Here is a 23,659-nt window from a genome sequence, read left to right on the forward strand (position 1 = left end):
AAACATCACTGAGACTAAAAAAAAAAAAGCCTGAAAGAATTGCATGTGAAAATATTGCCATTTAATTTTACAGATGAAAAAATTGTAAGAAAGAAAAAATGTTTTTATATCAAATTGCATAGGATGAAAAAAATTAAATAAAAAAAATTAAAGATCGGCAACAAAAATTTTCAAACATCCCTGACCGAATGTTGTGCGTCATTTTACGTCGGAACAAAACGATGTAAAAAAAAAAAAAAAAAAAAAGACTAAAAATTCTCGGCTTTGACTCGCCAGAAAACGTTGGACAGTTTCGTCTGCAGTTTCGTCTTGGTAAGAAACGAAAAAAATATAACAGGGAAAAAAAAAAAAATGCAAAATCAACAACCACTCTAACCACACCCCCCAATCTAAACCCCGCCCCCTTCCAGAATTAATGCTGTTCACAAAAAAAATCTGAGAATTAGTCTAAATGAACCCTGGATAAACGAAGTGATGTGCAATCAAAGTGGAGTCAAATTTATAAAATATATATATATAAAAAAAAGGTATATTATTTAATTAAAATTTATTTAAAAAGTGCCCTATTCAAATGAGTCTCGACAGAAAAAATAAAATAAAATTTGAGAAATACATAACAGATAAAAAAAAAAAAAATCCTCAAATCTGCAGCATCATACAGCATCTGATTTTTTATTTTTATTTTTTGGAGGGTGCCAACACGTGAGCACGGCGAGTTTTCCGTGGTGAAATATTCGTGTTAAATACGTTCCAAACGCACCCATTTCCGACTTCCTTTAACGTCCGGGTGAAACCGAACGCTTCCTCGGTATTGCCTCGAAATTATTTCGTTCTTATGAAAGAAATTCAGTCCTGTTTTACCCTTTGGAAGAAATTTGTCTTCAACGTACTTGAACATGCCAAAACCCCACCCCGATCCAACAGACACATACAGAATGAATTTATCACGGCTGGGGTTGCAGGTGGTTTCGAGGCAAAGCAGGACGACAGGAAGTGGTCAAAGGGGTGTTAAAAAGCGTCACAAACTCGAGTGTCTGACGTGTGGCACCGTGTGACATCTACGACCTACAAGGCAGTTGGTTTTTTTTTGTCATGAAAAAGAGGCACGGTTTAATAGTTCTCGCTTTCTATCTTTTTTTTTTTTTCGAAAGACCTGAAACTGAATGGTGTGTGTGTGTGTGTGTGTGTGTGTGTGTGTGTGTGTGGGGTCAGTGAACTCAGAAAGAAAGAAAGAAAAGCAAAAAGAGGGAAATGTCAAACCAAAATAGTACAGTTCTTTAGAGAGAAGGAGAACGTGTGTGTGTGTGTGTGTGTTGGGGGAGGTTTGGGGGTTTTAGGAGGCAGTGACACCCTCCCACTCCACCAGGTACTGCACTTTGCCGTCGTCTGTGACGCGGCGCGCCAGCACGCGGTACTTCTCCCCGCACGCCATGCGCCCGGCCGCGCCGAAGTAGCTGCTGATGGAGCTCCTGAGGAGGCTGAGCTGAGCGTTAGAGTCCAGGCCCTGTGTGATGGAGGTCGGGGGGAAGCGAGAGAGCGGTGCGGGTGAGAGCGTGAGCGGCGGAGAGGGAGTGGTGTCTGGCGGCTGAGGGGCAGACGGGGGGATCTCGGGGTTGGGGGGCTGCAGCGCTCGTCTCGGACGTCCTCGGCCCCTTTTGACCGGGGGCTGAGGAACCGGAGTCCTGCTGGAGCTGCTAAGACTAAAAGAGAAAAAACAGCATTCACTCTCATCTTTCCCCTCTCTCCATACCCTCTCAGTTCCTGTGAATGAACAGTTACCATAGCAACGATAAGGTATTCATATCAAGTTTTCCCGATCGTGGCTTTTCTGCGTAAACTCACGATCAGGATCATTTTCAGGCTGAATTTCGGAACCTGGCGTAACTCAAGTAAACGTTATTTTTTTCTTTCATAAAAAGATGAAGGGAACAGCACCTTGATACGATAGTTGAGGTAGTTTCGCTCATAGTGGTGGCACTAACGGAGTCGGCGTCGGAGGTACTCGATGACGGAGCAAACATTTCCGCTTTGACGCTGCGTAGGAAATAAAACGCCTCGCATTACAGAGACGTCAAATTACAAGAGAGTTTCATTCCACAAAAACACACGCTACCTTTTAGACGTCGTCACGTCCAGTGAGCTGTTTTCTGCAGTCGGGAACTTCATGTGATTCTACGTGAAGAGAAATGTAAAAAAAAATGTTTTAATTAATAAAATTAAAATGTTTATCCACTTAAAAAATAATATTTAGAAAAACTGATTTATAGATTATTTCTATCTATTATATCTATCTATCCATCCATCCAATCTGTGTCTGTATCTATTCACCCGTCTATCCTTCCGTCTGTAATAATTGTAGTTGCTGGAGTATAAATTCTGGATCCTCACCTGTGCCAGAAGCTCTTCTGATCGTCTCAGCTTGGCCAGCGTCTCGAATGAGTGTGAGCGATGTTTCCTCTTCCCTTTCTTCACCACTCCATTGGAGAGTGTGCTGAATAAAAACACGAACCCTCTCTCAGCACCAAACTAACTTTCTAATCAAAACGTAAATAGGCCACGCCCACAAAAGGACAAACCGCGAGCGACTTGTCCGTTACCGGGATGAGAATTTATTTCACCTGTTAGCATGAGGGGGCTTCATGGACTTCCTGCCTTTAATCTTAATCTCATGTAAGGCTCTTTCCTGCTCCCGGTCCGATGGCGGTTCTGAGTTCTGAGGGGACGGAGGGAAGCGGATCCGTAACCCAAACAGGTGCTTCTTCTTCTTGATTTCCTTTCCGGACATGAACCTGAAACCGAACACACACACACACACACACACACACACACACTTTAGGGCTAGATGAATGTTACTGCATAATGTGAAGGTGAAGAACTTCTAGCCAATCACAATCCAGCATTCACACCTGAACCTCCAGCCAATCACAATCCAGCATAGACTTACATGGACGGGTTGCTGTTAAGTGCTTCCAGAATTCGTTCATACCGCTCTGATTTGGGCGTGTCTGCAAGCTGGAGGGGGAAGAAAAAAAAAAAAAAAAAAGAAAAGCGGCAGAGATTTTACGTAACAGATCAGACGTGATTGAGACGTGACGTGGCGTGAGGATGTACCTCTCCGAGCTGAAGTCTGTCCCAGTTTTCATTAATAAAAGCCATGAGCTCCAGTTCAGAGTCAAAATATTTCTTTTTGTGAATGACACTCAGATTGTAGAGACTTAAGTGTGCAACATCGACCCTGTAAATACACCAGGAGAAAAACGATTTAAAAACAGCCTGCTTCCTGATATTATATATAAATATAAAACTTATTATATTTATTATTAACACTTCAGTCCTGAAACTCACCATCTCAGAGGCAGGCGTTTGAGGTACTCCGGTCCACTACTGCACACTGAACATATAAACTGATAAAACCTGCATAAGAAGAAGGAAGGAATGAAGTGAGAAAAAAAAAAATAATTAAATACTATTAAAATCTTATATATATATATATATATATATATATATATATATATATAATAAAAACTATATAAATAATATAAATATATATCATCATTTACCTATTTATTTAATAAATTATTTCTTAATTTCTTTTTTAATTATTGTTGTTTTTTTTTACATCCCATTTAAAGTATATTTACTTTTTTCTTTTTCCACTTTTGGTTTTGTTCATCCTCACATTATTTTGAGTTTATATTGTATTTAAAAGTGCGAATGTAATTATGAACTAATTATGATTTTTATCATAAAAATCTGTGTGTGTGTGGTGTGTGTGGGTGTGTGTGTGTGTGTGTGTACCTGTCCCCGTTAAGCATGGGTCTCTGTAAGCACTGAATGCACGCTTCGTGAAACCACTGTTTACATCTGTTACACTGCAGCATTTTCAGATACCACCTGTAGAAAAGAGAAGGAACACACACACACACACACACACACACACACACACACACACACACACACACACACACACACACACACACACACACACACACACACACACACACACACACACACACACACACACACACACACACACACACACACACACACACACACACACACACACACACACACACACACACACACACACCCCGTCAGTGACGACAAACTAAACAAAAGTGTGTTACTTTTAAAAATGTGTTTTACACCGACAGGCAGTTACACACACCATAACACACTATTTGGTAACAATTTGGGGGAAAATAAAGGAAAAAAGCTACTGTATATGTGTGTATAATATGTAAAATTCAAAAATCGACTTTTACCGATGCAAATATTAAAAATTAATAAAACCGGTTCGCACTGCATCGTAAAAGCAGATCACATGAGTAGCTGCTTCGTATGTATCTTTAATGTATTTTATAAGTTCTCACTCTCCAGGTCCTCCACAGTAACAGTAACACTGCTGGATGTTGGTTTTATGGCCCTGGTCCCACACCAGGTCCTTCACGGAATAAGGCAGTGACTGCTTCATCTCCTGCAGCGCTTTGGCGTTCGGCCCTTTCTTCAGCGCGCCTCCTCTCTGAAATCAAAAAGCCAGAAAATAAACACACCTCTTTCCACCGGTAGAACAAAACTTTCAAACAACGATTGTTGGTAAAGTGTCGTGGAGTAAAACAAGTTTCCGAGCAGCAAACCTTCGTCGTGGTGGCGAACACGCACTCCCGACAGAGCCATTTATCATCGGACGCGATCACGTTGGCATTGATGACGGGCGCGTGGCACAGCTGGTGATATCCTGCACCATAACGGAACAGAGTTTGTAAAATGATACGAATTCACGCCCTCTGTACCCGTCTCGGTACACCGACCCGATTCTTATAACTGCATCGGATCATGGGTTTATATAAATGACACGATAGAGGTACCTACGCGAGCGTTTCCATAGCAACAGCACACATGGTGACACTTTCTAATGGGAGGAGTCTCAGAGGTTTCAGAGATAAAGCTGCAACATTTTTGCCATAGACAGATAGCAAGAGAAGGGGGAGAGATAGAAAGAAGGTGGAAAAAAAAGAGAGAGAAAGAGAAGTGGAGAGAGAGAGAGAGAGAGAGAGAGAGAGAGAGAGAGAGAGAGAGAAAAATTTAATTAGAGGGAACAAGAAAGAGAAGAGAATGGAAAAGAGCGAGAGATAAAAATAAAAGAAAGAGAGGGAAAAGAAAGAGGATGCAGCGTGATGAGGAGAAGTTCATTCAGGAACCTGTACCTTGTCCACACTTGTCACAGATGACCATTTCATTGGGTGGTTCTGAGCTTTCATTCTGGCATATAGTGCAGAGCATCTCCCCTCCACTGTCCCCTGTAACACACACACACACACACACACACAACCTCACCTCACCTCACCTTCTCTATAACATGCATCAGTAAACAGTTAAATTTTTTTATTTTTTTTCAGCAATATACAATGGTAAAAAGTGTGGGCGGAGCCACATTGCAACTAACCAATCAAATGTCTATAGTGTGTATTAAACTCAATATTTAAATGATCCACGTACCCGTCTGAATGTCCTTCCAAAGAACCCAAGATTTCGACTTGTCTTCAAAAATCACAAAACAGCAATGCTTTTGTTTGTTTATCTGCAAGAAGAAAACGCCAGAATACCGCGGAAACGCCAGAAAAACGTGATTCGGGACGTCATCACCCGCTAGAGAACATTTACAGTATCGTAAATCAATTGATACAACGGCCCACAGCGAACGGTTACCTTCGCGATTGTCCCCAGATAAAACAAGCCATCGGACCAGCGAGCTAGAACATCCTGGCCCTCCTCGAACTTATTGGCGAGCTTCTCCGTGTCGCTCTGCCCATTTCTGAGCGAGAGTTTGGACAAGGACACGGGAGAGTCGTCTTGGCGAAGAGACGGAGACTTGCGATGGGAGCTCGGACTGTTTACGACTGTTGAGTCTCTGTTGGGAAAATTAGAAGAGGAAAAGTTTGCATTGATTATCTATAAATATATATGTAAATAAATGAAATGAACTGTATTATGGGGCAGAGCCTGTAAAACGGTGGAAACATCGAGTCTTTAATGGTTTTTGAGAGACACACGCATATTCCTAAGATTTCCTTGAAACAAACATCTATAAATGTGCAGCTGTTTTGATTCCTTTTCTCTAAAAAATCCTTCGTTAGCATGAAGAACAGCTTCACACACTTTCAGCATCCGAAGCTGAAACACTTTGCAGTGCCTCCTGTTAAACTTCACTAGATGGAGATTCTTCTTCTTCATCTCACAGTAGTGCAGTAGGATTGAGGTGCGGTGTCTGGGCAGGTGGTTCCATGATAAACATCACTCCAGACGTCTGTCTGCTCTCTAAATAACACTTATAGAACTCAGACATTTGCTTCGGCTCATTGTCTTGTTGTACTGTGAAATCGGTTCCAATGAGCCGCAGTCCAGACGGAACTGCACGGTGCTGAAGTGTGGACTGGGAGCCGTGTTGGTTTACTTTCACTTTCCGGAACCAAAACAACCCCAAACCATTAAACTTCCACCTCCATGTGAGGGTGAGGGAATCTTCTCTCCTCTTCTTCATCTCACAAAAGTTCTTCTGGTAGAGATAAAAAATGTTCTGTTTGGACTCCACAGAACTTTCATTCACTCACCCACTGTCCCGATGTGTGTTTTTGCCTTTTACCAAGTTTATTACATAGAAACAGAAGGAACGTGCAGGTGTCTCAAAAACCATCAAACTCTGCGTTTCAACAACTTTCATTGAAACTAATTAAAAAAGTGAAAATCATACATACACACACACACACACACACACACACACACACACACACACACACATATATATACATATACACACACACACACACACACACTCAGTTATAAGATTTTTTTTAGGGTTATATACACATTTTTTTTTACAGATTTAATTATATATATATATATATTTAGTTGTTTTTTTTTATAAAACAGTTCATTTATCAGACTTTTGTCATTTTGCAGAAATTAATCACTGATTCTATCATATATTTCAATTATATGTAAATTATTTAAAAATATGAATGAGTTAATAATGAATTAAAGAACATATTTTTAAAATTTCCAAAATGATTCCTAAAACATGTTACATTACCCACTATATAATAATTGCTAAAAACATATATATATATATATATAAATTATTTTTTTATTAATGAAATTATAATTAATATTTTATGGGGTTTTATATTTTAATTTTTTTATGAATTTGCAGACAGGATCATGTCCCTGTGGGGATGTGTGCAGTGTGAATGTGTGTATTTTAGCTTTATTTGTATTATTTTTCAAAAAGGAAATCACACACACACACACACACACACACACACACACACACACACACACACACACACACACACACACACACACACACACACACACACACACACACACACACACACACACACACACACACACACACACACACACACACACACACACACACACTCCCATTCAAAAGCAGTGTTACCTCATTCGGCCACTTCCAGCGCTCAGAATGATGCATACACGGGAAAAAGCATTAAAGCCACGGGGTGTGTGAACCTCTCCTCCCCGGCCGGGTTTCTCTCAGCGACTCGCGGCTCCTGACGGATTTTTCAGAACACACCAGCCGAGTGTTTTTCTCTCTTCAGCCTCGCCATTTTGGTTTCCCGCTGAGACGCGGTGCATTATGGGAAAGCACGAATCAAGTGGGGCGGAGGTCTGGAGCTGGTCAGGGTTTTTTTCACCACCCGTTTTTCGGATTACAGGAAAAAAAAACTACAAGGAGGGGGAAAAAAACACACCCCGCCCACTTAGACGTTTATTGTTAGGCACCGCCCACTTGCCCACGTGGGTCACGGAGGAAGTGGGGGGAAGGGGCGGGGCTCGTAAGAGATTATATAAAAGACAGCCGTCTTCACATAAAAGGGCAGGTTTTATGTTAAGAAAGAAAGAAAGAAAAAAAAAGGTAGATAGATAGATAGATAGATAGATAGATAGATAGATAGATAGATAGATAGATAGATAGATAGATAGATAGATAGATAGATAGATAGATAGATAGATAGATAGATAGATAGATAGATAGATAGATAGATAGATAGATAGATAGATAGATTTTGCATTTCTCTGATGCTACATAGAAATACAGAGTGCGTTTTATAGACTGTTCTCTGAATCTCGTTCATCAAAATGCAAAATGAACAAATTGAACAGAAATAAAATAAAATGTTACATTTTCAATAAGCAGATCCACAAACACGTCTTCATACACCAACTACCAATAATGAAAATATGGCAATGACAATAATGTCAATATTCAGACCAAAAAAAAAAAAAACGAATCGGACGTCTGAGTTCTGTAAGTGTTATTTAGTGAGCAGACAGATGTCTGGAGTGATATTCATCATGAAACGACCTGCCCAGACACCGCACCTAAATCTTACTGAACTGCTCTGGAATGAACTGGAAAGAAGAAATTTCCAACTACCGAAAAACATCTTAGGCAAAATTTTCCAAGTATTTCAGCTGAAATAGAGTGTGTAAAGCGTCTCTTCATGTTAAGGGAGATTTTTTTTTTTTTTTTTTTTTTAACACAGTAAAACAGAAATAAAGAATATATTTTAAAAAAATTATGCATATTACTAAATAGATTTAGTAGTTAATGGCCTTTCGATTCTTAATTTCTAAATACATATACTTTTAAAAGCTTTCTAGTTTGGGGGTTGTCCATATTTTGGGAAGAAAATTATTTATTGTATAAATAAAAGCTAAACCAGAAACGTTTACCTGGAAAAATCCAGGGTTTTTTACTTTATCTAATCTAATTTATGTGAAATTAAACATATGCGGTTATTGGAAATAAATCAACGCTAGTGTGGTAGCAGTCAATCTGCTTCTTCACACCACTCTGTCGTTGATTATTTCTTTATAATCGCAATATTTTTAAATTATTATTATTATTCTGTTAATATGTACAGATGAGTAGATGATTGAGGTTCGAGGTGATCGACGTTTTTCGACGGCGACAGAATTGATTCAGATTTTGATTCGTTTAAAACATATAGTTGGGTAATAATTGTTATTTTTGACAGGGATTTGAAACAGGAAATATGAAATTATAATGTGATGGTATTGAAATTTTTTTTTTTGCTTCTTAAAATGTGTAAATGTAGAAAACTCAAAGAGCTCAATATTCAATATAGCAATAAAATAATATTGCTTTAAAACTGTAGACTTCAGGATACATGTCAATCCTTAGCTATTTTAGAAATTAAATGCATTTTTTTTTATAAGGATACGTTACTTTAACATATTTGTGTTAATTTTTATTTTTTCTTCCTGTAGTTTGTTTTTTTATCCACAGCTTGTTTGCTGCCGCATAAAAGCGCGTAATGTCGTAAAACTAGCATCTTAAATCCAGCACCAATAATGTCTTTATTTATCCAAAACTAAATTTGATTGTTTATCGTTCAAATATATTAACAAATCGCAGCATTTTTAGATATATTTTTGCTACTTAAAATAAATAAAAAAATTAAAATAAAAAAAGAAATATTTGCTTTTTGACTAGAGCGTTACCGCTGCCGGATTCAAACGCGATATGTCGTAAAAACAAATCCCATTCCAACCCGGAAGTAAGGGATGAACCTGGTACTTTTGAAAGAAGCAGCATATGGTCATCCAGGAAACTCAGGGATTTTCTTTTTTTTTTTTTTTTTTTTTTTTTTTTTTTTTTACAAGATCCAGGTTGCTCCTGGAGCTTCGAGAAGCGCCGTGCAAAAAGAAGAGGAGGAGAAATGTCCAGGTTGAGGATTTGAGGTCGTGTGTGTGTGCGGGATGACGCGGTGCAGGGAGCAGGAAACTGCGGTTCCTGCTGCTGCTGCTGCTGCTCTGGGTTTCTTCTGCTTCTTCTGCTTCTTCTGCAGGTCCATGCCTTTATTGAAATGAACTGTTTCTGCTATGGCGAGAGGTCTGTTTGCACGGGCCTGGATCACCAAGTCCTACCTCTTTCACGTGGGTAGTTTTTCTTCTTTCTCTCTCTTTTTTTCCCCCTCTCCTTTCATTCATTATAGACATGATAATGGAGCTGCACAAATTTAGCAAAACAATACAATTCACATGCATCCAGAAACGTGTTTACATCTTAATTTCACTGTAATTATATAAATATAGGCCAGAGACATCAAAGGAAATTGAGTATTTTTTTTTTATAGTGAAGTGCATGACAATTTATTTTACAAATACCAAGAAAATATCTAAAAATCTTTATTCTGATTAAGCAAAACTCACATTTTGGTCATTATGCCATTATTTTGAGATCAAGTTTATCACCAATACTAAAAGAATACTTTTGTTGCATGGTTTTTACTATATATATATATATATTAGTAAAACTCGTATTTTTTTATTTATATAATTTCTTTAAATATTGTATTATATTGGGGGTTCAAACTATCGGTTGTTTTGACAATCGATTAAGCAGACGATTTCTTTCTTCCTTTTTTTAAATCAGATGTTTAGCCTATTATAACTATATAAAACTCTAATTCAGGGTATTTATGTATAAAAGTGAACTTTAAAAAAATGCAAACGCTACATATTGAGTTAAACAATCTTTAATGTAGATGTTTTTAAAGCTAATTTGTCTTTAAACATTCACTCTGACTGGTTTGTTTCTTTCTTTAAAGCTCCGATTTGCACAATTTTACAGTCTTCTTTGTTGTGTTTAATATAAAATGCTCACATGCTTTGAAGGACTTGAGACGCACGCTTGCTCTTGTTAACAGCATTCGTTGACAACTAATTTAATTATCGATTATTCGATTAGTTGTTGTAGCCCTAATATTATATTTATATTTATTTTATATTTATACCCTTAAACCTCCCAAAGGAACACAATTCAATACTTTTTGTTTATTTTTGCTGTGAAAAAAATTACAAATTCCAGGTTAATTCTTGGAGATTCTGGATTTTTACTTCTCATTTTTTACTTTTATTAAATGGCAAGAACAGCTTTACTGAAGGAATGGGAGGAAAACGCAGCATTTGTTTAAAACCAGAGCAGTTTGTTTATTTTTTTTTTTATAAAAAAAATGAATACAGTGGAAATAAATAACTGGTTAATTTGAGCAAACAATTACACGTTCCCGAGTAAAAGAATCTTCCTGTAACGTTTTATATTCCGTTCATTTCCCTTCGTACACTCGCTTAATGTCATTCCAAATAAATCTGATCTGACCAAAAGTATTGGGACAAGTTTTTTTTTTTTTCCTTTCTCCCAGGAATGTGGTCCCCCCCCCCCCCCCCCCCCCCCCAAAAAAAAATTGTTACTACAAAGTTGGAGGCACACATTTGTATTGGACGTCTTTTGGGTGCAGAAGCATAAAATGACCCCCTTCATTGAACTATGAGGCTCAAAACCAGTTCCAGCATGGCAGTACCCCTGTGCACAAAATCCAGCTCCATGAGGATCTGCTTTCCATGGGTTGGAAATGTATGGAAGATCTCCTGCTATAGAGCTCCAACTTTACTGAACACCTTTGGGATGAATCTCAAATCATCATAATAATAATAATATTAATAACAGAAAATGGAGACTTTTGGAAGTGTGGAATGGGATGTTCAGGTGTCCATAAACTTGTACTTTATTTAAGAAACTTGAAGTTAATGGTGTTCATGAAGGGAACTCTTGTTTCTCTGGTGGTGATCTTTTCATTGTCTGCGTACGGGAGTGTTTGTGCAGCCGGCGTCTCCGTGTGTCAGTGGTGCAGTCTGTAATTCCTGTGGCTGCAGCAGAAACGCTCAGTCTGCGGGAACAACATCGGACTCGAAGCCGAGGGGAAAAAAAGCAGGGACACGTTGCAGAAATAATTACTGCGGTGGAAATGGCAGTCTGATGCTTTCCTGCAAACTGCAGACGGACCAGAATCTTCATGGAGATCTTCCAGCTTTTGTGCACATTGTCATACTGGAACAGGTTTGGATCTCGTAGTTCAAGTGAAGGGAAATTTTCATGCTCACACATCTTAAAAATTCATCTGTGTGCCTTCAACTTTGTTTTGAATTGCTATGAAGTGATCTTGTGGTCATGTGACTCAGCCTGCCTTCGGGCTTCTTTCTGACACGTAATAGAAATCGAGTTTTTCATTGCTACACGAGATGAAACGTGGTTTTAGTTTCAAACACAGGTAAATGTTCTGGTTTTTCAGGATTCCGAGCTCATGAACACAATCCCACTGTGAATATTCATAAATATGATGGTTTTCTCCTGGGACAAAACTATAGAGATCACTGTTGGATATATTTTAGAGTCAACGTGCAGCTTGTATCAGTACAGATTTACTGTCCTCTAAAAAAAAAAAGAAAAAAGAACAACATACAGACATTATTGTCTAAATAACGGGGCAACAAAAGTGAGTCCACCCTCAGTGAACGTTAAAACTGTGTTCAAAGTGTGAATATTGTGTGTGAACACCAGCTCAGGGGCCGAGGAGGGGCAGCTCAGGGGCCGAGGAGGGGCAGCTCAGGGGCCGAGGAGGGGCAGCTCAGGGGCCGAGGAGGGACAGCTCAGGGGCCGAGGAGGGGCAGCTCAGGGGCCGAGGAGGGACAGCTCAGGGGCTAAGGAGGGGCAGCTTGGTGCTGCTGGGATTTGAATTTATGACCTTCAGGTCTACCGTCCAATGTCTTAACCCCTAAGCTGCCACCTTCCAAAAAACTTATATAAATACCATTGATTTGATGATGATAAAAAAATGGGCTCAGAGTTTCGGTGTTACATAAATTTAAAGGTGTAAAAATAAAAACAAAAAAGAAACTGGAGCTTTTATTTCACTTAATAAATCATTTATAAATAAATAAATACTTTGTTGGGCACATCATCCCCACCTTGCGTGACCGGATCGGCTCGGGTAAAGTTCATCCGATAAAATGCTCACGTAGCAAACACACACTTTGTTCGGTGGCTTCGCCGTACAGAGTAAATAAATAATATTGTTTTTTCTTCCTGATTTGTTTTTCTGCTCACTCGTTTTCACCTCCACCAGTAAACACTTAAAGAACTGTGTGTGTGTGCAGGTTCATCTCTCGTACGTGCGGATGAAGTATCTGTTCCTCACCTGGCTGGCGGTGTTTGTGGGGAGTTGGGTGGTGTATGTTCAGTACTCGTCTTACACAGAGCTGTGTCGAGCGCACGACTGTTACACCACCATCGTGAGTCTGCACTTCTGCTCAATACATCGCTGTTAATATCACCGTACTGTCACTATACTCACTATACTCTCTATACTCTCACCGTACACTCACCATACTCTCACTATACTCTTACCACACTCACTATACTCTCACTATACACTCACTATACTCTCACCATACTCACTATACTCTCACCATACTCACTCTACTCTCACTATAATCTCTATACTCTCACCGTACACTCACCATACTCTCACTATGCTCTTACCACACTCACTATACTCTCACTATACACTCACTATACTCTCACCATACTCTCACCATACTCACTATACTCTCACCATACTCACTCTACTCTCACTATAATCTCTATACTCTCACCGTACACTCACCATACTCTCACAATGCTCTTACCACACTCACTATACTCTCACTATACACTCACTATACTCTCACCATACTCACTCTACTCTCACCATACTCTCTATACTCTCACCGTACACTCACCATACTCTTACCACCCTCACTATACTCTCACTATACTCTCACTATACACTCACTATACTCTTACCACACTCACTATACTCACCATACTCTTACCACACTCACTATACTCTCACTATACTCTCACTATACTCTCACCATACTCTCTATACTCTCACCATACACTCACTATACTCTCACTATACTCTTACCACACTCACTATACTCTCACCATACTCTTACCATACTCTTACCACACTCACCATACTCTCACTATACTCTTACCACACTCACTATACTCTCACTATACTCTTACCACACTCACTATACTCTTACCACACTCACCATACTCTCACCATACTCTCACCATACTCTCACCATACTCTTACCACACTCACTATACTCTCACTATACTCTCACCATACTCACTATACTCTCACCATACTCACTATACTCTCACCATACTCACTATACTCTCACCATACTCACTATACTCTCACCATACTCACTATACTCTCACCATACTCTTACCACTCTCACCATACTCAAAATACACTTACCATACTTACTATACACTCACTATACTCTCACCATACTCACCGTACTCTCACCATACTCTCGCTGTACTCTTGCTATACTTTCACTGTACTCTCACCGTACAAATATTGAGGGTCTCTAACGTCCTGCTCTTTCTCTCCTCCTTCTTTTACTTTTTCCTCCCCCTTTCCTCCTTTCCCTCCCAGTGTGATAAGTACAGGGCAGGTGTGATCGACGGCTCGGCCTGCAGCAGTCTATGTGAAAAAGGTTCTCTGTATTTCAGGAGGTGTCTGTCCAACAAACCCAACCATCAGGTGAGCATTCAGAGAAAAACACCACTGAGGAACTGGAGTGGATTTGGGTGCAAAAGTTTGTGCCCCTCTTTAAACAGTTCTTTGTATTCAGGTTGGTTGTACTGTAGCTTTATACATGATATGGCCAAAAGTATTGGGATGCCATATGTCCTTCTTCCGCTAACTGACCAGTGTTTTATGAAACCTGAAGTAATACTTTGAATACATGTGGGGGAGAACGTGTTCTATAGAAAATGTAGGAAACAGAGATTTTAAAGTTCCTCTGCACGTTCCTCTCCAGGTGTACACGGCGAGCTGGGGCGACGTGGAGGTGGTGATCAAATGCCAGCTGGGTAAAGTACTGCACTACGAGCTGGGAGAAGAGCTGGAGCCGAGGAAGGAGCCGACGCTGTTCGACAAACCCACCAGAGGAACGTCTGTAGAGAAGTTCAAAGAGATGGTGTACGGTCACGTGAAGGTACGCTGACTGGTACCATTCAGTCTAATATTTATGCATTACTAGTGAATATTATTAATGTGTAGAATTTTAACTCAAAGATCTCTGTTTGTGTGGTGGTGAAGCATGGTGGTGGTTGCAAAACAGTTCATAATTTTTAGCGTCTCTGTGATCTTTAGGCGAAGGTTGGAGAGCAGGCTGACCTCACCGCGTTGGTCTCTCTGGTTCTGGTGTTTGCGGATGCCGATAAAGACGGCCGCGTGTCCCTCCCAGAGGCTCGGTCGGCGTGGGCTCTCCTGCAGCTGGACGAGGTTCTGCTGAGCGTGGTCCTGCAGGGACGCAGTCACACCCCCAAGCTGCTGGGTTTCTGCGGCGACCTTTACGTAGCGGAGCGAGTCGCTTACACGCCGCTGTACGGCCTTAGTCTGTCTGCGGCGTTCGAGCCCTGGATCACGGCGGTGCTGGGACGCGGGCTGGATCACTTCTTCGCGCCGTCGTGGCCTCGCAAGGCGAAGATCTCGATCGGGCTGCTGGAGTTGGTGGAGGACGTTTTCCATGGGATGTTCGGCTCCTTCCTGCTGTGCGACATGAAGCCAGAGAGCTTCGGATACACCGAGCGCTACGAGCTGCGTCTGTTAAACCGCCGTCACGTCGTGCCGGAGGAGGCCTTCAGGAACGTCATGGGGCTTCGGCCGTGCCAGAAGGACTCGGACTGCGTGTACGGCGGCGACTGCGAGACGACGTGTCGCCAAGACGAGCGGCGCTGCAGCCCCGAGCCGAGCCGAACAAACCTGGCACGGGCCTGCAGTGCGCTGGAGGACTTCCTGCTCCAGGGGGCGCCGGGGAGCCTCCAGGATGAGCTGGAAAGGCAGCTAAATGCCTGCATGGAGCTCACGGGCTTCGGAGAGAAGATGCAGATGGAGCACTCGCTCATCCTCAACAACCTGAAGATGCTGCTCTGGAAGCAGATCTCGCACACCAACGACTCTTAACATTACACAAAAAACGTGTTTGTTTTGGCGTCTCACGTGTTGACACAATGACTTGCTCTTTGGACTCGAAGGTACCGGTGATCCTCTCACAGCGAATAAAGCTGCCGTTTGCAACATTTTTGATATTTATAATATTCTCATGGTGTTATAATTTAGTTAGCCACGCCCCTCTGTCTGAACCCATCTCCTCCTGCAGGAGAGCCCCGTCCTCTTTTGGTGTCTGACTCAAGAATAATGAGCAAAAGAGGCTTTTCCTGTGGTTTACGGTAATCCATTCTCCTTTTTCCAGGGCACCATTACTTTTGTCCTCGTCCGACGGTTAGCTTTAGTGCGTCTTCGGGTCTTTTACAAGTTTGAGGATAAATAAATACATGTTGGCAGAGAAAATAGCAGGAGAGTTTTAAACAGTGTCCCAGTCAACATCAGCTCAGAGTGTGTGTGAGTGTGTGTGAGTGTGTGTGAGTGAGAGTGTGAGTGAGAGTGTGAGTGAGAGTGTGAGTGAGAGTGTGAGTGAGAGTGTGAGTGAGAGTGTGAGTGAGAGTGTGAGTGAGAGTGTGAGTGAGAGTGTGAGTGAGTGAGTGAGAGTGTGAGTGAGTGAGAGTGAGTGTGAGTGAGTGAGTGAGTGAGTGAGTGAGTGAGTGAGTGAGTGAGTGAGTGAGTGAGTGAGTGAGTGAGTGAGAGTGAGTGAGTGAGTGAGAGTGTGAGTGAGTGTGAGTGAGTGAGAGTGTGAGTGAGTGAGTGAGAGTGTGAGTGAGTGAGTGAGTGAGAGTGTGAGTGAGTGAGTGAGAGTGTGAGTGAGTGAGTGAGAGTGTGAGTGAGTGAGTGAGAGTGTGAGTGTGTGAGTGAGAGTGTGAGTGTGTGTGAGTGAGTGAGAGTGTGAGTGAGTGAGTGAGTGAGTGAGTGAGTGAGAGTGAGAGTGTGTGTGAGTGAGTGAGAGTGTGAGTGAGTGAGTGAGTGAGTGAGTGTGAGTGAGAGAGTGAGTGTGTGTGAGTGTGTGTGAGTGTGTGTGAGTGTGTGTGAGTGTGAGTGTGAGTGAGTGAGTGAGTGAGAGTGTGTGTGAGTGAGTGAGAGTGAGAGTGTGTGTGAGTGAGTGAGAGTGTGTGTGAGTGAGTGAGAGTGTGAGTGAGTGAGTGAGTGAGTGAGTGAGAGTGTGTGTGAGTGTGTGTGAGTGTGTGTGAGTGTGTGTGAGTGTGTGTGAGTGTGTGTGAGTGTGTGTGAGTGTGTGTGAGTGTGTGTGAGTGAGTGTGAGTGTGTGTGAGTGTGTGTGAGTGTGTGTGAGTGTGTGTGAGTGTGTGTGAGTGTGTGTGAGTGTGTGTGAGTGTGAGTGTGTGTGAGAGTGTGAGTGAGTGTGAGTGAGAGTGTGTGTGAGTGAGTGAGAGTGTGTGTGAGTGAGTGAGAGTGTGTGTGAGTGAGTGAGAGTGTGTGTGAGTGAGTGAGTGAGAGAGTGAGAGAGTGAGAGTGTGAGAGTGTGTGAGAGTGTGTGAGAGTGTGTGTGAGTGTGTGTGAGTGTGTGTGAGTGTGTGTGAGTGTGTGTGAGTGTGAGTGAGAGTGTGTGTGAGTGAGAGTGTGTGTGAGTGAGAGTGTGTGTGAGTGAGTGAGTGAGTGAGTGAGTGAGTGAGTGAGTGAGTGAGTGAGTGAGTGAGTGAGTGAGTGAGTGAGTGAGTGAGTGAGTGAGAGTGTGTGTGAGTGTGTGTGAGTGTGTGTGAGTGTGTGTGAGTGTGTGTGAGTGTGTGTGAGTGTGTGTGAGTGTGTGTGAGTGTGAGTGAGAGTGAGTGAGTGAGAGTGAGTGAGAGTGTGTGAGTGTGAGTGAGTGTGTGTAAGTAATATATTTGTGACATACGTATGAAGGTCATATGAAGGAAAAAAACCTGAATGCCTCCATGTCTGAAAGATGATGAAGCGTGTGTGGACCTTTGACATTGACCATGATAGAGGTCGTATTCTTCCATTAATGACAAACACGTGATGTGACTAACGGCATACGAACACGTCCACCACCGCACCGCCGTCCTCTCCGACACTAACGACACTAACGACGCCGAGCTCCTGGAGCTGCATGCTGCCGTTACACTCGACATGATTCCCACACCGGCAGACCTCATTCAGGATTTAGGATCGGATTTTTTTTTTTTTCTTTTTTTTTTAAGGGTTCCTGTCCTGTGCCATCACACGAACGACCTGTTGTATAACATCATTGCTGCTGGATAAAGATGAACAACAAACAAACAAACAATGGTTCTATTTTTAAAAAAAGGAAGTATAAATGCATGACTTTGCACAATAAAGTATTTTGTCGCATTATTCTGCTGACCTTTCTCTTTTCTTCTACACTGCACTTTTACAACAATAAATATTCAATTATAATATTTGTATATTAATTTATTATCTGTACTTAAAGCTCTTTAAATATTGTTGACCAAATATATATAATTAAAATATATAGACATAAAATGTATACATTTTAATGACTAATACATTGTTTTATTTTAAATATTTAAAATTGCACCTTACAATCTTTCGTCTATATATTATAATAGATAATTAAATATAAAAATGTTTATTCTGATTTGTTTTGTTTCCGAATTGTCTTAAATAAAAAAAATAATAATGCATTTTATTTAAAGACGCCTTTGAAACCCTTGTGATCATAAAATCAAGACGAACAAATCGCTGTTTAACTGTTGAAATTAATCAGAAAAAAGTTCCTCTGAACAGACGAGTTTTAAGACACGAAGTCCGTCACGTTCTCGTACTGATTGTGGAGGAGAACGAGATGAGGAGCAGCACAGCGATCAGAAGGTACAGTGAGGGAACCGGATGAGGATCTGCTTGTGTGCTTTGAGATGTATGAGGGAGCAGGATGTGAGGAAGAGGGCTGATGTTCTGGAGATGGAAATACGCAGATTAAATAATGCGGTTTATATACGATCAAAGACACGCAGACTCTTAATTCCAGAATCTTCTCAGGTTATCAATAAAGTGAGAAACTTTAATTATTTTTTTTTTTACAAATTGGATATAAAAATATAAACTATATTAATAATAAAAAATTATAGTAATTTAGCACAAGCAATAACTTTTTTTTTTTTTTTTTTTGACAGAATTTAAAATTATTATATAAATAATTTAACACAATTCTCAGAATTTTTAACTTTTGATACCCAGGATTTATAGTGTTTCATTCCCAAACCTTTTAAATAATATTTAACACACATTTTATTTTTATATATATATTTAGGGTGTGGTCAGAAGTTTGTGAACACGTGAGCATAGGATTGGTATGGATTAATTTGCCACTTATTCAAGCCAGGTACTGAGGAGGTTCCTGGGGTGCAGTCAGCCTTCACATTCATTCATGTTCTATAGGGTTGGTGCTCTATAGCAGAACATCTTCCACACACACACACACACACACACACACACACACACACACACACACACACACACACACACACACACACACACACACACACACACACACACACACACACACACACACACACACACACACACACACACACACACACACACACACACACACACACACACACAATAATTGGAAAGCAGATCTTCATGGAGCTGGCTTTGTGCACAAGGCCACTGTCATGCTGGAACAGATTTGGGTCTCCTAGTTCAAGAACCACATACTGCTTGAAGTGTCCCAATGCTCATCTCCATATAATGTGTGAGTATGAAAACATTATAACATATAGAACGACTCGAGTCGATCTGATCTCTACAAGGGCTTGATGATGAAGTATATATACATTAGAGTTTTCCTGATTGAAAAAAAAGTGCGAGCGGTTTTACAGAAATTCGAAACAAAACCCCAACGTTACTTTTCCCGAATATTTTATTTGGAGAAAGGTGCACACGTTTTCTCTGGAGCGTCTCTTATTCATCAGCGGCGGCTTCCTGAGCTCGGAGGAAGCTGGCCTTCTTCTGAGCCACGCGGTCCTTCCTCTGGCCCAGAGTCAGTTTAGCACGGTTCCACCTGAGACACGGAACATTCCGGAAAAATATATCAAATAAAATATCAGTATTTCCACGTGTTTAACAGACCAAACACTAGTGATGCGCTGCACTGCCCTCTAGTGGCTGTGCTATGTGCATATGATGATGAAAACTCAAGAACGCACCTCTTCTTCTTCACCTCCTTCTTGGGCTTCTTCTCGTGTACCGGGTTCTCACGGATAGCAGCGTGAGCCTTCTTGTACATTTCCTCCACCTGCATCACACACGCTCAGGTTACACCACTATTAAATCTACACACACGGTATCGCCAAAAGTATGTGGACACGTCGTGATAACGTGCCTGTGGAAACACCTACATGTGGTATGGTTTCTGAGAGACATGTGCATGTTCTTATTGTTACTAAGCAACAAATTCTGTATTGTTACGATAAAGATTTACTTTGACCAAACTAATTTAGAAAAATTAAATTTGCACGAACAAAAATCTTTATTTTTCATAAAGTGTGAAGAATTTGAAAACCTCTGTGTGTGTGTGTGTGTGTGTGTGTGTGAAGCTTCTCTCAGTCCCGTCTTGAAATCACTGCATTGCATCAGGGAACAAAGGATTGACTTCATCCGATCAGTGCAGGGATTCTCATCATCAAGAAGCTGTGTGTGTGTGTGTGTATGTATATATACAGGTGTGTTCCTCTCACCGATTCAGGTGTGACGCCGTTCTTGATGAAGCGGGAGAACTGTTTTTTGTAGGCCTCCTCGTCCTCCTCCATCAGGCTGCTCATGTACTCGGATATGTTCAGGCCCAGGATGTGCTTCCTGTGTCCCTCAGCGTGGAACTCTTTGCTCTCCGAGTCGTAACCCGGGAACCGCTTAGTGCTGAAAAACACCAGGAGGTGGCGTCAGAGACTCCTTATAAAATACCTCAACCGAGTCATCTTTCATTTGTTAGATCAGATTTTTATGGTCACCTCTTGTTTGTTAGATTTTCATTCGCTCTCTATACGTCACCTTTCCTTTGCTAGATCAGATTTTCATTCGCTCTCTATGCATCACCTTTTGTTTTCTAGATCGGATTTCCATTTGCTCTCTACTGGTCAACTTTTGTTTGCTAGATCGGACTTTTATTCGCTCTATGTGCCACTTTTTGTGTGTTAGATCAGATTTTCATTCTCTCTTTAGGCCACAGTTCCATCACTAGACCAGATTTTCATTCACGCTCTACAGTTTGCTGGATCAGACTTTTATTCACGTGCAGGGTTGACGTCACACTCGGACAGGAATCTTTGCTAAATCAGCTTTCGCTCTTTTGCAGCTTTTCTCCTGGCGTCAGCTTTCGTTCAACAGGCCGCACTTTTGCTCGTGAATCCAGATGATATTTTCGCCGATCAGTTTTTACACTTTCGTCTGGACTTCTCTGTATTTCTCTCTCGAGCTTTATTTTCTCCCTTATGAAGAACTCGTACTTCTGCTCTGCACGTCACCTTTTCGCACGCTTCACCTCTCACATGCAAGACCGAGTCAGAGATCTGATTGTGTCCTGACCTGTGTGGGATGGACAGCCCTCCATCCACTGCTCCTTTCAGCGCTCCGAATACTTTATTCCCGGTGGTGGTTCTGGTGAGTCCAGCGTCCAGGTAGCAGGTAAAAGCTCCCGGTTGGCCGTCGATGCTCTCCACGTTAAACTCCTCACCAGTCACCTCCACCTGGCCCTCGTACACCTTATCCAGACCAAACTTGTTCAGCAGCTGCAGAGGAACGAGAAGAGGAACGGGAAGAGGGAGAGCAGATCAGGGGTCAGTGCACTGTTTATACGATATACCGCATGACTCAGTAATTAAAAACGATCAATGAGACGAGAGCGAGACTGCTGAAGAGCAGACACGTTCTCTGTGATATCACCACACAGGAACCGGTTCTTACCCGACGTGCCATCAGCAGCCCTGTGCAGTAGGCAGCGGCGTAGTTGGTCAGTCCCACAGAAACGCCGTATCTCGGCAACTCGTGAGAGTAAGCAGCGCAGACGATCGCGTCGCCCTCGATTTTGGCGTATGCGATCTGAACAAACACAAACATTTTACTTGTAAAGGACCTCAAAAACCGCACGGTGCACGTTCAAAACATCGCTCTTTCTGCGTCACCTGGCAAACAATATCCCTGTTGGAGAATCTAACGATCATCCTGTACTTCGGCGTGTTGTACTTGTTCTTATCCTGGATGACGAGACGTTTGCGGGCGAAGTAGTCAGTCTTCCCCTCTGCAGGAAAAAAAAAAATCCAGTGTCATCTTTTTATTTTTATATATATATATATATATATATTATATCAGAGTTGGCAAAATACACGTTTGTTTTAACGCCACTGATTTGTATTAACACGCATTAACGCAGCGCGCATTTCGGCCTCGCCATTTTTATTAACAATATACATAAATATAAAAGAGGCGAAATGGAAAGAAAAATAAATAAATAAACTTTTCATAGCTAAACATTCGTTTTGCATCGGGTCTCAAATCGAGCACCGAATTCCAGCACTTAAAACCGTCCGTGTGGAAACGCAGCAAAGGTTCCGTTTGGCGTCGCGATGATTCCCGTGCCCTAGGTCGAGTTCGGTTTCACGAATAATAAACATACATTTGCATAAAACATCCATATTTCTCCATGTTGATTAGAGTAATAAAAACTTGAATTTTATAAAAAAAAAAATTTATTAAGTAAAAAAAATTGACTTTGTAATTTTGAGGATTTGTAATTTGATTAAAGCTTCGTGATTAAACACGAGTTACCTCATGATAATTACGCGATTTAATATTCTTTATCGCTTAATTTGCATTCAGAAAAGCAGTGCAGTGTTCGATTAAAGGTGATTTATACTCGTCACTACAGCGCAGTTTAATTCTTTCTTCATATTCCAGTGATGTGAGGAAGCCGGGGTCAGACCTCCGGGTTAGAGCTCAGGGGCAGCTATGCTACAGCCCTTCGCGAGCACAGAGGTATGAGGGCCTTGCTCAAGGGCCCGACACTGGTAGTGGGACTCGAACCTGCGACCTTCTGATCAGTGAACTAAAGCCACTGGACTGGTGTACATATACACTATATAAAATATATATATATATAATAAAAATGTAAGAGTTCTTTACCTCTCCTCCTCCTGAATTTCACTTGGTATCGCTTAAAATACGCTTTGTTCTTCACCACCTTGACAAACCCCTGGGAAAAGATGAAGTGAAGAAAACATTATTACATTTGAGTATAATAATATAAGCAGATCTGAGGTTTATAAACAGCAAGGCGACCACGTGTTTGATGACGTCACTAACTTCCCGGAAGTGAGCCTGTAATATATATATATTTTTAAAACGTGTACCGGTGTAACTGAAAAGGCACGTGCACGACCCAGTTCTTTATTTCATTTACGGTATCCGTGTAAAATAAACTATGATCAATAAAAGGAGAGAAAAACTTTTATTAGAAGGACTGAAAAGACAAACACCGCCGCAGCCTCTCGGGTTTGAGCTCCAACACTGAATTATAACCGAATCCGCCGCCATCCGACTGAAATGTGACCCCGCATCCGCCCTCCTCATTCACACACTGAGTTCCCGAGCGTCCGATTTATTTACTGACCATTTTTATAATCGTTAGTTTCTCCTTTAATCAGGAGATGAAGTCTTCAGACTCCGATACTGCTCCCGCTGCACTGAGGAAAAGGAAGAGGGGGAGCAGCGCGCAGCCGGAAGTACAAAAAACAGCTGTGGGAAAA

At 41.3% G+C, this 23,659-nt stretch overlaps 3 protein-coding genes across 4 annotated transcripts; 1 reads left to right on the forward strand and 2 right to left on the reverse strand.

The window, feature by feature from the left end:
• Positions 1-1,080: 1,080 nt before the first annotated feature.
• mtf2 (metal response element binding transcription factor 2) lies at positions 1,081-7,758 on the reverse strand. Its single transcript, XM_083525118.1, has 15 exons — positions 7,463-7,758; positions 5,710-5,911; positions 5,500-5,581; positions 5,208-5,300; positions 4,638-4,738; positions 4,374-4,522; positions 3,799-3,894; positions 3,346-3,414; positions 3,112-3,235; positions 2,945-3,012; positions 2,619-2,789; positions 2,389-2,491; positions 2,114-2,172; positions 1,936-2,034; positions 1,081-1,700 (listed from the first exon to the last, which is right to left on the reverse strand). Exons 1-15 carry the CDS (start codon positions 7,465-7,467, stop codon positions 1,334-1,336), a joined length of 1,788 nt encoding a protein of 595 aa, XP_083381244.1. The 5' UTR covers positions 7,468-7,758; the 3' UTR covers positions 1,081-1,333.
• A 1,815-nt stretch (positions 7,759-9,573) lies between these two features.
• On the forward strand, positions 9,574-18,230 carry dipk1aa (divergent protein kinase domain 1Aa). Of its 2 annotated transcripts, none has more exons than XM_083525155.1 (6): positions 9,574-9,990; positions 13,051-13,185; positions 14,394-14,501; positions 14,782-14,958; positions 15,117-16,403; positions 17,723-18,230. In XM_083525155.1, the coding sequence occupies exons 1-5, from the start codon at positions 9,937-9,939 to the stop codon at positions 15,927-15,929; spliced, it is 1,287 nt and encodes a 428-aa protein (XP_083381281.1). In that variant the 5' UTR covers positions 9,574-9,936; the 3' UTR covers positions 15,930-16,403; positions 17,723-18,230. The 2 variants fall into 2 exon arrangements, with proteins under 2 accessions (XP_083381281.1, XP_083381282.1); XM_083525156.1 differs by having other exon boundaries at positions 9,585-9,990; positions 15,117-16,361.
• Positions 18,231-19,764: 1,534 nt separating this feature from the next.
• Positions 19,765-23,659, reverse strand: rpl5a (ribosomal protein L5a). The gene is made up of 8 exons (XM_083525218.1): positions 23,524-23,659; positions 23,037-23,106; positions 22,040-22,155; positions 21,822-21,956; positions 21,444-21,646; positions 20,600-20,777; positions 20,069-20,157; positions 19,765-19,923 (listed from the first exon to the last, which is right to left on the reverse strand). The coding sequence occupies exons 1-8, from the start codon at positions 23,524-23,526 to the stop codon at positions 19,824-19,826; spliced, it is 894 nt and encodes a 297-aa protein (XP_083381344.1). The 5' UTR covers positions 23,527-23,659; the 3' UTR covers positions 19,765-19,823.

The sequence above is a fragment of the Silurus aristotelis genome (genome assembly GCF_946808225.1).
Source record: "Silurus aristotelis genome assembly, chromosome: 22".
Taxonomy (NCBI): domain Eukaryota; kingdom Metazoa; phylum Chordata; class Actinopteri; order Siluriformes; family Siluridae; genus Silurus; species Silurus aristotelis.

Excerpts from the sequence above, each read along its gene's own strand:
- mtf2 (XM_083525118.1), bottom strand. Across the intron at positions 3,415-3,798 it reads CCCATGCTTAACGGGGACAG|GTTTTATCAGTTTATATGTT; the intron begins GTACACACACAC and ends CTTCTTATGCAG. Across the intron at positions 2,173-2,388 it reads CAGAAGAGCTTCTGGCACAG|AATCACATGAAGTTCCCGAC; the intron begins GTGAGGATCCAG and ends CTCTTCACGTAG.
- dipk1aa (XM_083525155.1), top strand. The coding sequence starts at position 9,937 with ATGGCGAGAGGTCTGTTTGCACGGGCCTGGATCACCAAGTCCTACCTC. Across the intron at positions 13,186-14,393 it reads ACGACTGTTACACCACCATC|TGTGATAAGTACAGGGCAGG; the intron begins GTGAGTCTGCAC and ends TTTCCCTCCCAG. Across the intron at positions 14,959-15,116 it reads TGGTGTACGGTCACGTGAAG|GCGAAGGTTGGAGAGCAGGC; the intron begins GTACGCTGACTG and ends TGTGATCTTTAG.
- rpl5a (XM_083525218.1), bottom strand. Across the intron at positions 21,957-22,039 it reads ACAGGGATATTGTTTGCCAG|ATCGCATACGCCAAAATCGA; the intron begins GTGACGCAGAAA and ends GTGTTTGTTCAG. Across the intron at positions 19,924-20,068 it reads AAGGAGGTGAAGAAGAAGAG|GTGGAACCGTGCTAAACTGA; the intron begins GTGCGTTCTTGA and ends TCCGTGTCTCAG.